The sequence below is a fragment of the Panthera pardus genome, unplaced genomic scaffold, assembly GCF_024362965.1.
Source record: "Panthera pardus isolate Hobbes unplaced genomic scaffold, ASM2436296v1 HiC_scaffold_12, whole genome shotgun sequence".
Classification (NCBI taxonomy): domain Eukaryota; kingdom Metazoa; phylum Chordata; class Mammalia; order Carnivora; family Felidae; genus Panthera; species Panthera pardus.
In genome coordinates this window covers 106,351,732-106,370,612 of record NW_026526677.1, presented here as the reverse complement: position 1 = coordinate 106,370,612, position 18,881 = coordinate 106,351,732, and the positions used below count along the sequence as shown (strand labels likewise).

At 38.3% G+C, this 18,881-nt stretch overlaps 1 protein-coding gene across 1 annotated transcript in view; it reads left to right on the top strand.

Moving 5' to 3' along the window:
* The window catches only part of FDX1 (ferredoxin 1), a 37,178-nt gene extending 18,561 nt beyond the window's left edge, over window positions 1-18,617 (top strand). Inside the window, exons 3-4 of the mRNA XM_053900528.1 lie at window positions 12,325-12,454; window positions 17,284-18,617. Of these exons, the coding sequence (XP_053756503.1) occupies window positions 12,325-12,454; window positions 17,284-17,398 (245 nt within the window). The 3' untranslated portion in view covers window positions 17,399-18,617. The remainder of the gene's footprint in view (window positions 1-12,324; window positions 12,455-17,283) is intronic.
* Window positions 18,618-18,881: the final 264 nt, after the last annotated feature.

Genomic DNA, 18,881 nt, shown 5'->3' with positions numbered 1-18,881 from the left:
TAGTGGGAACACATGCACAGCTGATTTTCAATACAGATGATTTCATGGAGGAATGGAGCCTGGGAATGCCATGATGCTTAAAGAGGAGTTAGAAGATGAGGCCCAATAGGATTGTCATCTACTTTGTTCCTGCCCATAGCCTTTGGCAGTTTGGGTTGTGACTCTAGTGGAGTTGGGAGCTACGGGAATCTTCATTAAGGATGTGAGTAGCTTCCGTGTTTTAACTGAAAACAAGTAGGCTCTGGTTGTGCAAAATCAGGTGCTGATAACGGGCATCGACAAAAAAACCTACAACTAACATCCTGTGTAATGGTGAAAGATGGAATGCCTGTCCCCTAAGATCAGGAAAAAGGCAAAGGTGACTAGCCTCACCATTCCTGTTTAATGTCATGCCGGAAGTCTTAGCCTGTGTATTAAGGTGGAAAAAAAAAAAAAGAAAAATTAAAAAGGCATATGGATTGAAAAGGAAGAAATAAAACTGTCTGGTTTTGACAATGATTGTTGTTTACATTAAAAAAATCACAAGGAATGTGCAAAAAAATCTTAGAACTAATAAGTGAGTTTATTTGGCAAAGTCCCTGGATACAAGATGAACACACAAAAATCCATTGTATTTCTATATAGTAGCAATGAACACCTGGAAACTGAAAATTTTTTTAAAGAACATTTACAATAGGTCCCCAAATTGACATTTTTAAAATTTTATTTTTTATTTTTTAAAATTTATATCCAAATTAGCATATAGTGAAACAATGATTTCAGTAGTAGATTCCTTAATGCCTCTTACCCATTTAGCCCATCTCCCCTCCCACAGCCCCTCCAGTAGCCCTCAGTTTGTTCTCCATATTTATGAGTCTCTTCTGTTTTGTCCCTCTCCCTGTTTTTATATTATTTTTGTTTCCCTTCCCTTATGTTCATCTGTTTTGTCTCTTAAAGTCCTCATATGAGTGAATTCATATGATATTTGTCTTTCTCTGAGTTATTTCACTTAGCATAATACCCTCCAGTTCCATCCACGTAGTTGCAAATGGCAAGATTTCATTCTTTTTGATTGCCGAGTAATACTCCATTGTATATATGTACCACATCTTCTTTACCCATTCATCCATCGATGGACATTTGGGCTCTTTCCATACTTTGGCTCTTGTTGATAGTGCTGCTATAAACATGAGAGGGGCCCAGGTGTCCCTTCGAAACCGCACACCTGTATCCCATGGATAAATGCCTAATAGTGCAATTGCTGGGTTGTAGGGTAGTTCTATTTTTAGTTTTTTGAGGAACCTCCATCCTGTTTTCCAGAGCGGCTGCACCAGCTTGCATTCCCACCCAAATTGTCATTTTGAGGTTTAAATCTAACAAAATATGTATAGGATCTATCTTTTGAAAATTATAATACTCTGAGGAAAGAAAGACCAAAGTAGTGGAGAAGCTTACTTTGTTTGTGGATTGGAAGACTTAACGTAGTAAAGATGTCAGTTCTTCTCATTGATTTATTATCTTGTTCCTGATACTAGAGGAAAAGCTTTCAACGTTTAACAATTAGTTGTGGGCTTGTCATATGTAGCCTTTACTATGTTGAGGTATGTTCCTCTATATTGTAAACTTGTTGAGAGTTTTTATCAGAAATGGGTGTTGAAGTTTGTCATTCTTTTTCTGCATCTGTTGTGTTGATCATATGATTTTTAACTTTCTCTCTATTAATGTGGTGTATCACATTGGTTTATTTGCATATGTTGAACCATCCTTACATCCCACGAATAAATTCCACTTCATCATGGTGTATGATCCTTTTAATGTGCTGTTGAATATTTTGCTAATATTTTGTTGAGAATTTTTACATCTATTTTCATCAAAGATATTGGCTTGTTGTTAACTTCTCTGGTAGTGTCCTTATCTGGCTTTGGTATCAGGTTAATTTTGGCCTCATAAAATAAGTTTGGGAATATTCCTTTCTCTTTAGTTTTTCAGAAGAGTTTGAGAAGAATTGGCATTAATTCTTTTTTAAATGTTTGGTAGAATTTACCAAACCATTTGGTCCTGGACTTTTCTTTGTTGGGAGGTTTTGATTTCTCATTTAATCGTTTTACTCATATTGGTCTGCTCAGCTTTTCTCTTTCTTCATGATTCAGTCTTGGTAGGTTGTATGTTTCTAGGAATTTGTCCATTTATCTTAGGTTGTCCAATTTGTTGGTATATAATTGTTTCATAGTAGTCTCTTATGATCCTTTGTACTTGAGTGGTGGCTGTTGTAATATCTCTTCTTTAATCTGATATGTATATTTTTGAGTCTTCTTTATTAGTCTAGCAGAAGGTTTTTGTTAGTTTTATGTTTTCAAAAAAACAACTCTTAGTTTCATTCATCTTTTTTATTATTTTCTGGTCTCTTTCATTTATGTTCTGTTCATTGTTATTTCCTTCCTTTTGCTAACCTTGGGCTTAGTTTTTTCTTCTTTTTCTAGTTTCTTGAGGTTTAAAGTTTGAGATCTCTCTTTTTTCTTAATGTAGCCATTTATCATTATATACTTCCTTCTTAGAACTGCTTTTGTTGTAGTCCATAAATTTTGAGTTGTCGTGTTTCCATTTTTGTTTGTTTCATGATTATTGTTATTACTATTTTTATCTTTTGATTTCTTCTTTGGACAATTGGTTGTTCAGGAGTGTATTATTAGTTTCCACATATTTGTGAACTTTATAGTTTCTCTCCTGTTATTGGTTTCTAGTTTCATATTGTTGTGGTTGGAAGAGATACTTGGTATGATTTCAGTCTTCTTGAATTTTTAAGACTTGTTTTATGACCTAACATAGGACCTATCTTGGAGAATATTTTGTGTGCATTTGAGAAGATTATATATTCTGGTGCTGTTGGGTGGAATGTCTATTAGGTCCATTTGATCCAAAGCATAGTTAAAGCCTAATATTTCCCAGTTGGTTTTCTGCCTGGATGATCTATCCACTGTTGAAATTGGGGTATTGAAGTCCCCTACTATTGTTGTTTTTCCCTTTAGATTTGTTAGTCTTTACCTAATATATTTGGGTGTTCCCATGTTGGGTGAATATATTTTTAAATTTGTTACATCTTCCTGATGAGTTGACTCCTTTATCATTATCATAAGTGCCTTCTTTTTCTCTTATTACAGCTTTTGAATTAAGTCTGATATGAATTAAGTCTGATATCGAACTCTGTTTTGGTTTCCACTTGCATGCGGTATCTTTTTCTAACCTTTCACTTTAAGCTTTTGTGTCCTTGAAGCTGCAGTGAGTCTCTTGTAGGTGGCATATAGTTGGGTCTTGTTTTTTATCCATTCAGCCACTCTATTCCTTTTGAATGGAGAATATAATCTATTTACATTTAGTGTAATTATGATAGGTAAGGACTTACCAGTGCCATCTTATTCATTATTTTCTGGCTGTTTTGTAGCTCCCATATTCTTGTATTCCTTTCTTGCTGTATTCCTCTGTAAATTGATGATTTTATATAGTGGTATCTTTGATTCCCTTAATCCTTTGTGTATCTGCTGAGGTTTTTGCTTTGTGGCTACCATGAAACTTATATAAAACATCTATAGATAATTACTGTCTGTTTTATTCTGATAACAACTTAACTTTGATCACATGCCACAAAACTACCTTTTTACTTCCCCCTTTCAGTTTTTGATTAATCACTTTATATTATATATTTATTAACAAATTGTTGTAGCTATAGTTATTTTTATACTTTTGTCCTTTAATCTTTATACTGGAGTTAAGTGGTGAATACCCCACCATATTACAGTATTAGAATATTCTAAATGTGACTGCATTCTTACTTTTACCAGTGTGTTGTACATTTCCATGTTACTAATTAACATCCATTCATTTTATTTTATTTTATTTTATTTTATTTTATTTTATTTTATTTTATTTAGTACTGTCTACACCCCATTGTGGGGCTTGAACTCATGACCCTGATATCAAGAGTCACATGCTCTTCTTACTGAGCCAGCCAGGTGTCCCACTTCTTTTCATTTTAACTTCAAGAATCCTTTTTATCACTTCTTATAAAGCAGGTCTAGTGGTGAATAACTTCCTCACCTTTCATTTGTCTGGGAAAGTCTTTGTGTCTCTTTCATTTCTGAAGGACAGCTTTGTCAGAGTTTTTTTTGTTGGTGTTTTTCCTGTCAGCATGTTTTGTACGTAATTTCAGTGTCTCCTGGCCTCTAAGGTTTCTGCTGAGAAATGCAGGTGATAGCTTTATGGGGATTCCCTTGTAAATTACAAGCTGCTTTTTTCTTGCTGCTTTTAAGATTCCTTCTCTGTCTTTGATCTTTGGCAGTTTTATTGTAATGTGTCTCGAAGAACATCTTTTCAAGTTGAGTTTGTTTGGGGACCTATGAACTTCATGAATTTGCATGTCTAAATCTCTCCCAGATTTTGGAAATTCTCAGCCTTTCTTATTTCTTTCTTTTTTTTTTTAAATGTTTATTTATTTTTGAGACAGAGAGAGACAGAGCATGAACAGGGGAGGGCCAGAGAGAGAGGGAGACACAGAATCTGAAACAGGCTCCAGGCTCTGAGCTGTCAGCAGAGAGCCCGACGCGGGGCTTGAACTCATGGACCGTGAGATCATGACCTGAGCCGAAGTCAGACGCTCAACCGACTGAGCCACCCAGGCGCCCCTTTCTTATTTCTTTAAATAAGCTTTTTGGTGTCTTCTCCCTCTCTTCTCTGTCTGGCACTCCAGTAATTCATGGATTGTTTGTTTTGATCGTCAAAACACCAGTAGATCACATAGGCTTTCTTACTCTTTTCCATTCTTTTTTCTTTTTCTCTGACTGAATAGTTTCAAAGATCCTATCTTCTGATTCACAGATTCTTTCTTCTGCCTGGTCCATTCTGTTGTTGATGGTCTTGCTTACATTTTCCATTTCATTCATTGCATTATTCAGCTCCAAAAGTTCTATTTGGTTCTCTTTTATGATTTCAAAACTCTTTGTTAAACTTACCATTTTGTTCATGCATTTTTCCTCCTGATTTCGTTGAATTATCTTTCTGTGTTTTTTTTTTTTTCTTTTTTTCTTTTTTTGGAGCTCATTGAGTTTCCTTAAAAGCCCTATTTGGAATTCTTTATCAGGTAAACAGCAGATCTTCATGTCTTTGGTGTCGGTTACTGGAAGATTATTGTGTTCTCTCAGTGGTGTCATGTTTCCTTCATTTTTCATGTGCCTTGAAGTCTCATGATGCTGTTTTCACATTTGTAGTAGCAGTCATCTCCTCCAGTCTCCACTGACTGATTTGGGGAGGGAAATACTTTTTGTCAGCCCTGCTAGGGATTCTGAGGCTTTCTCTGGCCTTCAGTGGATTCACCTGTTGTACTCTTGCTTCCTCTTGTGGCAGGTTCTGAAGCTTATATGTCTTCTCTGTATTCTGCAGAGCCAGGTTGTGTACTGACAACCTTCCTTTTACTTTTCCAAGGGCAGTCTCTCCCAGGCCCATAGGTTGGTGCACATTCTTACTAGTCATCTACATAAGCTCAGCATTGCTTCCCTTGGGAGTGTGCATGGGGAGTTGGCCACCGGCTCAGAAGGGGGATGTATGGGTGAGATGTGTGGAGTGCTTGGGGTATATTTGGGCTGGCTGGCTGAATCTGTGGGTGAGGCATTCCCAGTGCTCATGGGAGGGCCTTCTACTAGAGCACATGACATGGTTAGTAAGACTCACGTCTCTTTGATATATTGTGAGCCCTGGCTGCTGTCTACTAGCCACTCACTGACACCTATTTGTTCAGCTCAAACTCAGTACTCTGGATGAGGCAAGAGGGAAGTAGGCCTGTTTGGCAGCATTTTCTCAAAATGGCTCTCCTCATTCTTGGGCCACACCAAAGTTTCAGCCTCCTGCCTGTATCCCACAGCTCTCACCACATTGTGGGTGGGTGCCAAGTTATCGCTGTGAAGCTGGGATATGATAGGGACACGTCTTTATTGTCCGTCTTGCTGATGTCACTCCCTCACCACAGTTAATTTTAAAACACTTCCATTACTCCAAATGGAAATTCTATACCGTTTAGCCATCACTCCCCAACCCCACATTTCCCTCCCCCTATACAATTATGTATTTACTTTTTATATCTGTAGATTTGCCTATTCTGGATACTACATGTAAATGGAATCATATTATAAGTCGTCTTTTGTAACTGACTTCTTCCGTTTAGTATATTAAACAAATTTTAATGTTTATTTATTTTTGAGAGAGAAAGTGCACGTGCAAGCCAGGGAAGGACAGAGAGAGAGGGAGACACAGAATCCAAAGCAGGCTCCAGGCTCCGAGTTGTCAGTACAGAGCCCAACATGTGTCTTGAACCAGCAGACCACGAGATCAAGACCGGAGCCAAAGTCGGACGTTCAACTGAGTGCACCACCCAGGTGCCCCCCATTTAGTATATTTTTAAGGTTAATCTATGTTGTAGCATATATTAGTACTTCATTTTTATGGCCAAATAATATTCCATTTTATGGATATACTACATTTTGTTTACAGTTTCGTCCCTTCGTGGATATTTGGATTATTTTAACTTCTTGGTTATAGCCAAGGTACAAAGGCAACTAATGAAGGAAGGATACTTACTCTTTTCAACAAAGGGTATAATGTTGGAACAATTGGACATCCATATGGAAAATAAAAAGGAATCTTGACCTAAACTGCACACTTTATACAAAAATCAACTTAAAATTGATTGAGATCTAAATGTAAAAGTTAAACTATGACACTCCTAAAAGAAAGCATCAGAGAAAATCTTTGGGACCTAGAGTAGGCAAAGAGTTCTTACATAGGATGCTAAAAGCACAATCTAAAGAAAAAAATATATGAATTGGAATTCATCAAAATTAAAAATTCTTACTCTGCCAATGACACAGTCAAGAGAATGAAAAGACAAGCTAGAGTATGAGAAAATACTTGCAAATCACATGTCCAGTTAAGGTCTAGTATCGCTAATATGTAGGGAACTCTCAAAACTCAACACTAAAGAGCAAACAACCCAATTAAAAAATGGTAACAGATATGAACAGGCACTTCACCAAAGAGAATATAGAGATGACAAATAAGCACATAAAAATATATTCATGGGCATCTGGACTTGAACTTGCACATACATACAACTCTGGGCCGTTTGAAGCTTTCTCTTAGTGGTATAAGAGACAAAATGATGCCATTCTCCCACATGGCTTTGGAAAAAGTGATGGAAATCCACCCATCACCCCCAAACAAACCCCCAGATATCCAACATCTTCAATTTTTGGAGAAAATTCAACTGAAAACCACAATGCAATACCACAACATACCTGCTGGAAACAAACTACTTCATCCACACAGTGGAATATTTGTCCGCAGTTAATAGGAATGAATTGTGGACATCTGCACATGACAACTTGGATGAATCTTGTAGGCATTCTGCTGAGTGAAAGAAGCCCGTTTCAAAAGGTTGCGTATGGTATGGTTATATTTATGTGACGTTCTTAAATGACTACACTATAGGATGGAGACCAGATCCATGGTTGCCGGGGGTTAGGGATGGGGGAGGGTGTGATTCCAAAGAAACAGCCCAAGGGAATTTTGGGGGTGATGAAATTGTTCTGTATTGATTGTGGTGGTGGTCGCACAAACGTATACAGGTGTTAAAATACACAGAACTACATCCAGTCAGGTGCTTGCTAATTGGGGGGCAATCTTGAACTATAAGACCAGGAGGAAATAGCCATCATGAAATAATGTTTTATGAGATGAAAAACGAAAAAAAAGGAGTAACTTCTTTTCTGAAATAGCCTCTTGTTCTTCTCACAGTTTTAGGCTCTTTGAAAAAATGTATTTTTTCCTCCTAAGTACTTTTTTCAGAGACCTGTCTTCACTATTTTCTAAAAGCCTTCCTGATTTTTTTTTTTTAGAAAAAATTTTTAGAAAAATTTTAGGTTAAATCTCAAAAAAAAAGTACCACTCAAATTGTCTTATTATCTTGGGGGGTTTGTAAGACAGTTTCTTCTAATAAGTGTGATTCATGAGGTCTTAGAAATCTTTGTTGCAGATTTTTTTCTAAAGTGACACTGGTACCAAAATATGACTATTATGTTTTTCTGGTATAATGTTAGCCATCTTACACAGGCTGAATTGATCTCATTCTGAGACATTCTATTGTATTTGAATTCTTCCTATTACAAAGAATAAGAAAAGCATACCTTTTGACATCTTATGGCAGACAAAGTTTGAAAGGGACCATAAAATAAAGGGTGATCCTGAATGTAGTACATCCGTTTCCAGAGTAAATACAGGACTAGAATGTATAATAGGAGCTTAACTTGTACGGACCAAAAGTTAACCTTCTGTATATTATACTTGACGTTTGTCACATCCCTATTAGAATCCTCTTCATCTCTGAGCTTGGCAACGTAAGCAAGATGTGGAAACAGTTGGCAGGTTTCCTGAGAAGACAATGGAAATTAGAGTAGAGAATGAAAATAAAACCTTCAAGAGAAGGTTAAAAGAATTGAGGTTTCCTAGGGAAGGGAGGTGAAAGCACACGGAGAGCTGGAACATGGATGGTAACTCTTCATTTCATCTGACCAGGGGGTGCAAAAAAGACTGTCCTAAATTTTTCCAGAGGGATTTATTGGGCATGTGACGACCTTTTGTCTCCATTCCAAGATGATTGAGACCATGTTGTACGCACTGTCGTCTTCCCTGGGCCTTTCTCATATTGCACTTTTCTGGTTCGCTCTCTACCATTGGGGACGTTCTTATTTTGACTGTCTTTCTCGGAGGGGGTCTCTCCTTGGCTGTCTCTGCTTCCTTCCATCATTTTACCCTTCCCCCTGGACAAATCTCATGGTTTTTGCTTCTGTCTTACTCATCTCGAATCCATCCTCTCCACACAACCACCAGTGAGATCTGTCCAAGGTAAAACATGCCATATCACGTCCTGCTCAAAATCCTTCAGCTGCTTCCTGTAGCCTACAGCAGAGGCCTGGGACCACCACCTCTGCAGGGGCTGGATCTGGGAAAGGAGAGGAGGAGTGATGGGTGTCCGTACCCACCCCCCCAGCCACTCCCATCACTGTGGCAGCCCAACCTGAGAGATGGTCGTTTGCCTGCGTGTGTCAGTTACCCACCCAGCATGTCTGGAAACAAGGTAGAAAATAATGGGCCTATGGAACAAGTTCTGCTCCTGAGAAGAGCATGGGAGACCCTCCAGGCTTGGTCTCCTGCTTGTGCAGCTCCCGCACACCCCATCCTGCCTGGAAGCGAGGGTTCTCTTCCTCGCGTCTTCTGTCACACACGGCCCACAGTTGTCAGGATTCGGTTTTCTCAATAGCAAAACTCTGAAGGCAAGGATAAGCTCTTTAAATTAAGAGAGTTGTTTGAAATACTTTGTAAGGATTGTTTGACGTACATTTTAAAGACCCAAGGAGGCCGGCTTTCCCGATTTTTGTCCTACAGTATCTCTGGAGGGATGTGCCATTTTAGTTTCGAGTTTGGATGGGGTATTGATGAGATGAAAATAGGGATCAAGATTTAGTGTATGTTTATTGGATACTAGTGAACAAGCCCATTAAGAATTATAATTCTTCTCGGGGCGGCTGGGTGGCTCAGTCGGTTAAGCGTCCGACTTTGACCCAGGCCGTGATCTCACAGTTTGTGGGTTCAAGCCCCGCATCAGGCTCTGTGCTGACAGCTCAGAGCCTGGAGCCTGCTACAGATTCTGTGTGTCCCTCTCTCTCTGCTCCTCTCCCGCTCATGCTCTGTCTCTCTCCTTCAAAAATAACTTTAAAAAACATGAAAAAAAATAAAAAAAAAAAAGAATTGTAATTCTTCTCTGTGGAGTCATAAAATATTGGAGGCACAAGGCCCTTAGAGATCATCTACCTCAATCATTATACAGATGAGAAAAAAACTGAGGCCCTTGTGAGACTTGCCTGGGACACAGGAGACAGTGTGCTTAAGTCTTCAGGGTCCCATTACAGCAATTTTCCTTTTAACACAGGACTTTTTGAACTTGAGATGTATATATGAAGCCCCCCTCCCTTTTAAGTAAAATATATCCATTTACTTTTTTGTGTGAAATGTTTCAAATTTACACAAAAATAGAATAGGAAGCTATTGTTCAAATAACTGATTGCTGTGTGTATATACTTGTGTGTGTGTGTGTGTGTGTGTGTATGTATGTATATATATATATATATATATATATATATACATTTGTATATAAATATATTTATGTATATTTAATATTTAGGTAAGGTGACTTAAATTATGGAGTGGTAGGAACTAGTTATCTTCGACATTGGGAAACTCAGCTGAAGCTGTTGACTCTCTCTTAACTAGCAATATAACCTCTAGGCTATTGATTTAATTTCTTGGGTTTATTTCCTGTTGTATTTAAAAAGAAAGTAGAATTACTTTACGATTCTTTGTAACTTCCAAATAAGAGTATTAATACATAATAATGTTAATATGTGGATAATAATAACAACAACAATAATGCAATTGTATCGGGCTTACTACCTACCAGTCATGGTTACAAATACACATGTTAAGTAAACACTCATGTAATTCTTGCAACCTCCGAGTGAGGTTGGTATAGTTACTGCTGAGGAAACTGAGGCACGGGGGCTGTTAAAGTAGCTCAAGGTGATGCCATTAGTACAAAGTGTAGGTAGGATTGAAGCCTGACAGTCTGGCTCCAGAACTCACCTGTAACTCCTATGCTCCACTGAATGCTCTCTCTTCTCTCTTTTTTTTTAATATGAAATTTACTGTCACATTGGTTTCCATACAACACCCAGTGCTCATCCCAACAGGTGCTGTCCTCAGTGCCCATCACCCACTTTTCCCTCCCTCCCACCTCCCATCAACCCTCAGTTTATTCTCACTTTTTAAGTCTCTTATGGTTTGCCTCCCTCCCTCTCTAACTTTTTTTTTCCCTCTTCCCCCTCCCACTCCCCCATGGACTTCTGTTAAGTTTCTCAGGATCCACATAACAGGGAAAACATATGGTATCTGTCTTTCTCTGCCTGACTTAATTCATTTGCATAATACCTTCCACTTCCATCCATGTTGCTGCAAATGGCCAGATTTCATTCTTTCTCATTGCCAAGTAGTATTCCATTGTATATATAAACCACAACTTATCCATTCATCAGCTGATGGACATTTAGGCTCTTTCCATAATTTGTGCTCTCTCTTCTCTTAATCCCGTTACTGCTTTGAATTAGATTTAGTAAAAATGAACACTTAAGGAAGTTTCTCATTCCTCTGTTAAATTTTTTAGATAATAAAGTGTGATTAACAAATGTTTAAATTATAAGGGAATAACTCTTATTAAAATGATTAATTCATTCAAGGAAAATTAAGAAGGTTACTAGTTATTGATAATAGTTCTGTATTTAATGTACTGTTGATTGACCAAAACCAAATCTAAATCCAAGTAAGTTACTCCTAGGACTCTATAATCTTTAAAGTTGTGTAAAGGCTTTAAAAATTATTTTAAAAAGGGGCGCCTGGGTGGCTCAGTTGGTTGGACGTCAGACTTTGGCTCAGGTCATGATCTCATGGTTTGTGGGTTCAAGCCCCGTGTTGGGCTCTGTGCTGACAGCTCAGAGCCTGGAGCCTGCTTCAGATTCTGTGTCTCCCTCTCTCTCTGCCCCTCCCCCACATGTGCTCTGTCTCTGCCTCTCAAAAATAAACATTAAAAAAAAAAATTAAAAGAAATGGAACAAGAGAAATATTCTTATCTTATTATTTAAAAACGAATGGCTCTTAAAATGACTTGTTTGATTCTCTCTCAATTACGGGGAGAGATAGAGAAGAGTATTTAATTTGATATAGGCATATGTTTGGTTGCTTTCTAAATCTTCTCATATACCACAAGGCTTCATAAATTGTGTTGAGCTCTCCAGAATAAAGGTAAATAACTTATATAGCTATCATAAAAATTATTCCCATGTAAGTTTAAAAATGCATATTGGTATATGCATGCATGTCTGAGTTTATTAACTTATAAGCTCTTTGATATCAGGATCATGTATTTTTGTGTTTCTCTTCACGGCATGTAACCCATAACCTTTTTGAAACAATATGTGAAAATGATTTTATATTGGGGGGGAGGAGAGAGGGGGATAAGGGGGATTGGGAGGTAGAGGGGTTGGGGAGGGTAGTCCCTAATACTCATTATTATTCAGAAACAAAGTCTGTATACTAATGTTGATTCTAAAATTTAGAAATAATTAACTTTAATTAAAACTAGATTTGAATTCTGTGTAATGGAGGGGAGAGTGTCTTCAATGTCTGTTGCCTTTATAGGTGCATGTGAAGGAACCTTGGCCTGCTCTACGTGTCACCTCATCTTTGAAGACCACATATTTGAGAAGTTAGATGCTGTCACCGATGAGGAGAATGACATGCTCGATCTGGCATACGGGCTAACGGATAGGTAAGATTTTAGGATGACTTCAACTGTACTGATAATCTGGGAAGATAAAGGTTTTAGTAGTTCATATCTACCTAAGACCAGCCTCATGCATGTAATAGTGATCTCCTGGCATAGATAGATGACAGACACGAACTTTGAATATCAAATATGTGACATTTCTTTTTGTTTTCACTATTCTACAGTTTTCACCCTTGTGAAACTTTCCATTTTGTTAAAATAAAAAAAATTAAAAAAAAAAAACAATTGAAGGTATTGGAGATACAAGTTCTAGATTCTGATAAATCTACTTTAGTCTGTTTTTTATTCCAGGGATTAATATTTTTCACAATTTAATGAGTTGGGATTCAATTTAATGCTTTTTACGTGTTCTTGAAGGACAGATTTGAAAATTGGGTGAAATTATTATGGGAAGTTTTACCTACTTCAAAGAACAGAATTTTAAAAGAAACTTAATGTATAATAACAACTATATTAAAATGAATAGTCCTGTTTCTAAGTGTACCTGATAGTAATTTATTCAGAGCTTATTCTTGTTAATTAATTAACGGGTGGAATTCCTCTCAAAGGTAGTCAGATTTATAGTAACAGGTGATACCAAGTGATATTTTAAAAAAATATCTATTTAAAAAAATTACCTCGTCGTTTGGTTGGAGTTAGAGGAGGTAGCTAGTTGAGTTACTGTTTCAAAGGACAACATAATGAGGGCTGGCTTAATTCAGGTTGGCCTTGGTGTCTAACCATAACTTGGCGACCCTAATGAAAAACAGTTGTTTAAAAAATTAGAAGTAATAGTGATCATAATAGCTTGATTTGTGTATTATATAACCATAATTGTGTTAATTCCTTAACGTAGATCATCTTAATACAAAATTGCTTAGCTCATTAGTATTTATTTAGAGGTGAAGAATCACCTTATTCCATTTGTGGTTCATTTCTCCCATGGTGGCAGTGAGACGGATACCCGGCGGGAGAAGCCGGGAAAGCAGTATCTCTGTAGACTTCACAGCAGAGCGGGCTGTGGCTGCCATCGTCCTGTCCCCCTTCACACCTTCAGGCGCCATATTCTCTGTCAACACCTTTTTTGTCCCCCACGAAGAGTGACACATAGAGTACACTCAATGACTGTTGTGGGGAGAGAGTATGATGCTTCTCACAGGTAGCAGTGATAAAACACTTGGACACATCTGGAACGAAAATAATTTTGTTCAAACCTAGTACCATAGACAGAAACTGTTTCTAGGGTACCATATACAAAGGATTCCAAAACAGAGGAACAAGGAAATTCAGCCTTTTGGTTCATACATGTATTTTAAAGTTAAGTGCTCTGTAAATGTCTTAAATTTTTAAGCTAAAACACCACTGTTTTAATGTTTATTGTAGGGTGTCCTTACCCACGATTATTGACCCACTGGTGACACATGGGCTCATCTGGCCCTTACCGTAGTGGTTACTTGTCTCTCTTTTCGTGTGAGAGCTGGTGCCGTGTCTGTTTCTTCACTGTGTCTCCAGTGTCCGATTCACAATAGGGCCTCACCAGCTCTTTGTGGAATTAGTGGTCGATAGAAGGAGAAATTCAGGAATTATCTGTGAATCTGTATTTGATGATAGTCATTGCTCGCTGCCACCAATTTCCAGGGATAATTTGCCTAGAGGCCTCAGTTTCTGTAATTGTGAGATGAGGATAATATTAGTACCTACCTGGTGGGGTTGTTTGTGAACTTTTCAGAACAGGGTCTGGGGGGAAAGCGTTCATTAAATAGCTTTTAGCACTGTAATGATAAAAATACCAATTTATATGCCAGATACTTACTATAATGCCTCGGTACTTTACAGAGGCGATTTCTAACCTTCAGGGTTAGACAGTATCGTCACCATTTCATAGGGGAAAACAAGGTTTAATTAATTATCAGAGATTTTCTCAAGGCCCCGCAGCTAGAGAATAACACAGCCTTGATTTGAATCCGTTATGTTGGGCCCCAAAGCCCTTGATCTTGCACCGTTTCAAGCTGCTTCTCTGAATTGAAAACCAAACCTCAGGAGGAAAGTAAATACAATACCCCAGTGTATTTGCATTTTCAGGTAAAAATGGCAAAGGTGACTGGAGAAAATACCTTCAGGGTTGGCACAGTGTCAGAATTTTATGCAACTAATAGTGAAATCAAGGCTGCCTCGCTATCTGTCCTTGTCTGCAGGTACCAGACACTTTCTAGGCTGGGGAGACCTAGAACAAGGGGGTAGAGGAAGGAGGGAGTGAGAAAACAGCCACAGGCCCCCACTGCCCGGTCTTCCAGGGCCAACCCTCTCTGGGTTCCCGTAACACACACTTCCTGTTCCTGCACTTCCACGGCACTTATTGTATTCTGCCCCTTTTCACTGACCGCTCTTTCCATCTCTGTTTCTCTTACTAAATTAAAAGTGCCTCCGGAGACTGGCATTAGCTTCTCTTTATATGAACAGCAGGAAATCACCAGCAGTCTCTCTAGGTAGGACTCTCCACAGCCCTGAGGAATTGGTCTAAGTTGGCTTGCCACGTTTTCTCTCTTGGAGACAGAGCTAAATGCATAATTGAGTACCGCGAAGGCTGTCTGCAGTCAACAAATAGGAATTATTGGTAGAAGGGGATTTTTTTTTTCTATCAGAAATCAAGATTTCCTGTGGTTATATTTACTCCCTTACTCAAAAACTTCCCAGTGGTCCCTCATTGCTCACTGGTTAAAACCTAAGCTCTTCTGTTGGTGTTCAGAGCTGTCTGTGGCCTAGTGGCCGTTCCAACCCATCTCCCTCCTTGCATAGCAGCCGAGCCAAGCTAAGAACCCGTATCACCTCAGATGTGCCTTGAATCCTGGTTACCTTTGCCTCAAATGCCTTTCTCCTTTATCTTTTATTAAACGTTACCTCCTCCCCATCCTTAAAGCCTGTTCTTAACACCGTCTCCCCTGGCCAGAAGTAAGTGCTTCCTTCTCAGAATTTTTGGCTTTCTCTCTCTGTGGTATTGGTCACAATCTCCCATGTTCATTATCTGCAAATGTGTCTCCTCTCTTCTATTTGATTGAGAGTACATTCCTCAGTACTGGTATTGGTAAATCATTTCCACACCAGCCCTGTGAGGAGCTCATTTATTATTCATCTTTAGGGTTAGGCTAGGAAATTAATGTCTGGCAGGGTTAAGAAAGTTGCCTGTGAACATGCCACGTTCAGTGCTGGATCCTGGACCGCTGGTTGGTTGGCTCTAACCCCACTGCTGCCTCTGTACTGCGGCCCTGGTACCTAGGACGTAAAAGTGTCCAACACAGATTGAAGTGAGTTGCTATTCTGTGCTTACTCACTGACATTTAGTGCTGTGCCTTCAGATGCTCACTAAGTGCTCGATGGCTGCGTTAACCAAACAAAGACCTGCATGCCACATTCCACCAAATTGTAGACAATCTGACTGCAAGACTAATATTTTTATGTGCCTCTAAGAAAGCAAAAAGCACTGCCGATTAAAATACGGTACACAGTTATCACTCAGCATTTTGTGCATCTCAAAAGAGCTAGACATAGATTTGTCTAAGCATAGATTTGTACATCACTGTTAAAAAAGTAAGATGTAAATAAAATAAAATTGGTAGTAATCCTGAAAAAAAATGGAATTATCGGGGGCGCCTGGGTGGCTCAGTCGGTTAAGTGGCCGACTTCGGCTCAGGTCATGATCTCACGGTCCGTGTGTTCAAGACCCACGTCGGGCTCTGTGCTGACAGCTCAGAGCCTGGAGCCTGTTTCATATTCTGTGTCTCCCTCTCTCTGACCCTCACCGGTTCATGCTCTGTCTCTCTCTGTCTCAAAAATAAATAAACGTTAAAAAAAAAAATTTAAAAAAAATGGAATTACCGTTCTTATGACACATATTTGCTTTACTAATATCAAATTTATGTCCTGCTGTGTATGTTTCTGTATTCTTAACTTTTATAATCCATTTGAACTCATTTTGAGTGGTAATTAAATTCACATTACCATCTTTCCCACAACTCAGTTGAAGAGACACCTATAAAACATCGTCGCTGAGTTCATAGCTGTGATGTGACACAGCTCCTGGCACGGCTATGATGGTAAGATGCATCTCAATTTCAGGGATGTCAAAAATGTGGCAAAAAATATGCATCTCATAATTGATGACTTAAGTCTACGCATTATCTCAAATTTCTTGTTTTAAAAAGTATAGCTTTGGGGTGCCTGTGGGGCTCAGTTGTTTAAGCGTCTGACTTCTGCTCAGGTCATGATCTCAACAGTTCGTGGGTTCGAGCCCTACAGCAGTCTCTGTGCTGACAGCTCAGAGCCTTGAGCCTCCTTTGGATTCTGTGTCCCCCGGCTCTCTCTGCCCCTCCCCCGCTCATGCTCTGTCTCTCTCTCTTTCTCTCTCTCTCAAACATAACTAAACATTAAAAAAAAGTGTAGATTTCTTTTATAGTCTATATGGTTTTAACTGTCGGGGGATTGATCAGTCGTTCTCTTGGTGTTGCTGAAACTTCTATTCTTTCCTCCAATGTTGTGCCTTCTGATCATTTCACTGCTTGCCAGCCCTCTCAGCATAAACCAGTGGTTGTAGTAGATGACAGAAACTGAAGATTAAAGTGCTTTGGCAACACCTCGCTTTTCATTTCTCATGTCTGTGTTCTACCCTCTATACCCTCTAGCTTTGAAAGGGTTGGGTATGTCTTTTTGATGCAATGGGAATTTAAGAGGTAAGTGAATCTCTAACTGCTTTGGGTAAGAAAATATCCAACCAGCTGCACTGCCTTGTGAATAATCTGTACTTGACCCTAAACCACATCTCTCCCTCTCTTACACAGATCTCGGTTGGGCTGCCAAATCTGTTTGACAAAGTCTATGGACAATATGACCGTTCGAGTACCTGACGTGGTGGCCGATGCCAGGCAATCCATTGATGTGGGCAAGAACTCCTAAGCTAGAATAAATTGGAATATTTTCACAAAATTCTACCTATTTTTATAGTTATTATTTCTTAATGTAATGAAATGAGAACATGGGTGAAGGGGTTTATTATGATGATTAGCTTTACTACTTTAATTGACCTTACATAACTACTGCATTTTGTAGTTCTAAAGGTATGCAATCCTTATTTTGGTTAAATTATAAAAAGCAAATCAAATATTAGAAAAGTAGTTAATATTATAAAACCTTACATATTTTACCTTAGGTTTGTTTAGCAACTTTAGCAACATGTTTTCACATAAATTTTATCCTTAATTACCTGTAAGTTAGGTTAAAAAAAGATATTTTCCCTGTTAGATGTGGGTAAAGACAGAGCCCCTAGATGGCTTATCTAGGGCCATGTACCAAATTAGAACGTATGTACTAGAACCCACATCTTCTTACCCAACATATATGTTCAGATTGAAACTAGAGAAGTTATGAATATCTTGTTTATATCAGTAATTAAGTGGACAAAACTAAGCACTCCGTAAACTGCTTCATTTCAAAGATAACTAGTTATTGCCTTCTAAATAATATTTCAGAATTCTGATTCATTGAAAAGTATCTGGACTTCCTCACAGCACGGTGCTGGTTTCTGAGAGCCTGCGCTGTAAGAGTGAGCTCCTGTGCCAGGTAGATGCTGTATCCTTTCAGTGACCCAGTTATGGAAGTCACACAGCATCATTTCTGCCTGTTCTCTTCATTAGAAATGAGGCACTAAGTCAGGCCCATCACTTGAAGAGAGGGGTGTCAGAGAATTTGCAGACATGCCTTAAAGCCACTACAATAACCATTATTTTCAGGTTAGCTTACTGGCAGGCACATTATTGCCTATGAAAATTGTCTCTTTAACCAACAGTGTTCTAAACTTTTTTGAGAAGGGCTGGATTCGTTCTTATATTGCATTTTGAAAGATTCTTGTGTCTTCTTTTTTATGATGGTTCGTTGGTTTTATTCTATAACTCCCACAGTTTTCTTCTTGACATTCGGTTAAAATCAGAGGGAATAATGGTGGGTTCTTTTTCAATGTTGTATAATTTTAGTTTACATTTTTCTGCATTTTTCCATCAAGAAAGGCAGCTTCCTTTGGTATAATAGTCTATGTAATTGTTGGTTACATGCTAATACTTAATATTGTATTTGCTTTTCACAAATAAAACCAACCTATAATTATGTAAGTAACTCAAAACTGCTGAATTAGTTTTTCAAGTGACCAATTCTAAGAATTTTGAGAACCTTTTGCCTAACTTTCATTGTGAAAATATTGTCTAATTTTTGTCTTAAAGGACAGTTTTCTTATTTTCCTTATAATATTTAAGTATCACATGGTGATCCGTGTGGTTTCTATCATAGTCATTTAGCATTAGAGCAATTACGTTTTGCTTGAAAAAAAATGTTTTCTAAGGGGAACTTAGATTCATTATTTATTTTCCCATCTTTTTCTTCTTCTTTT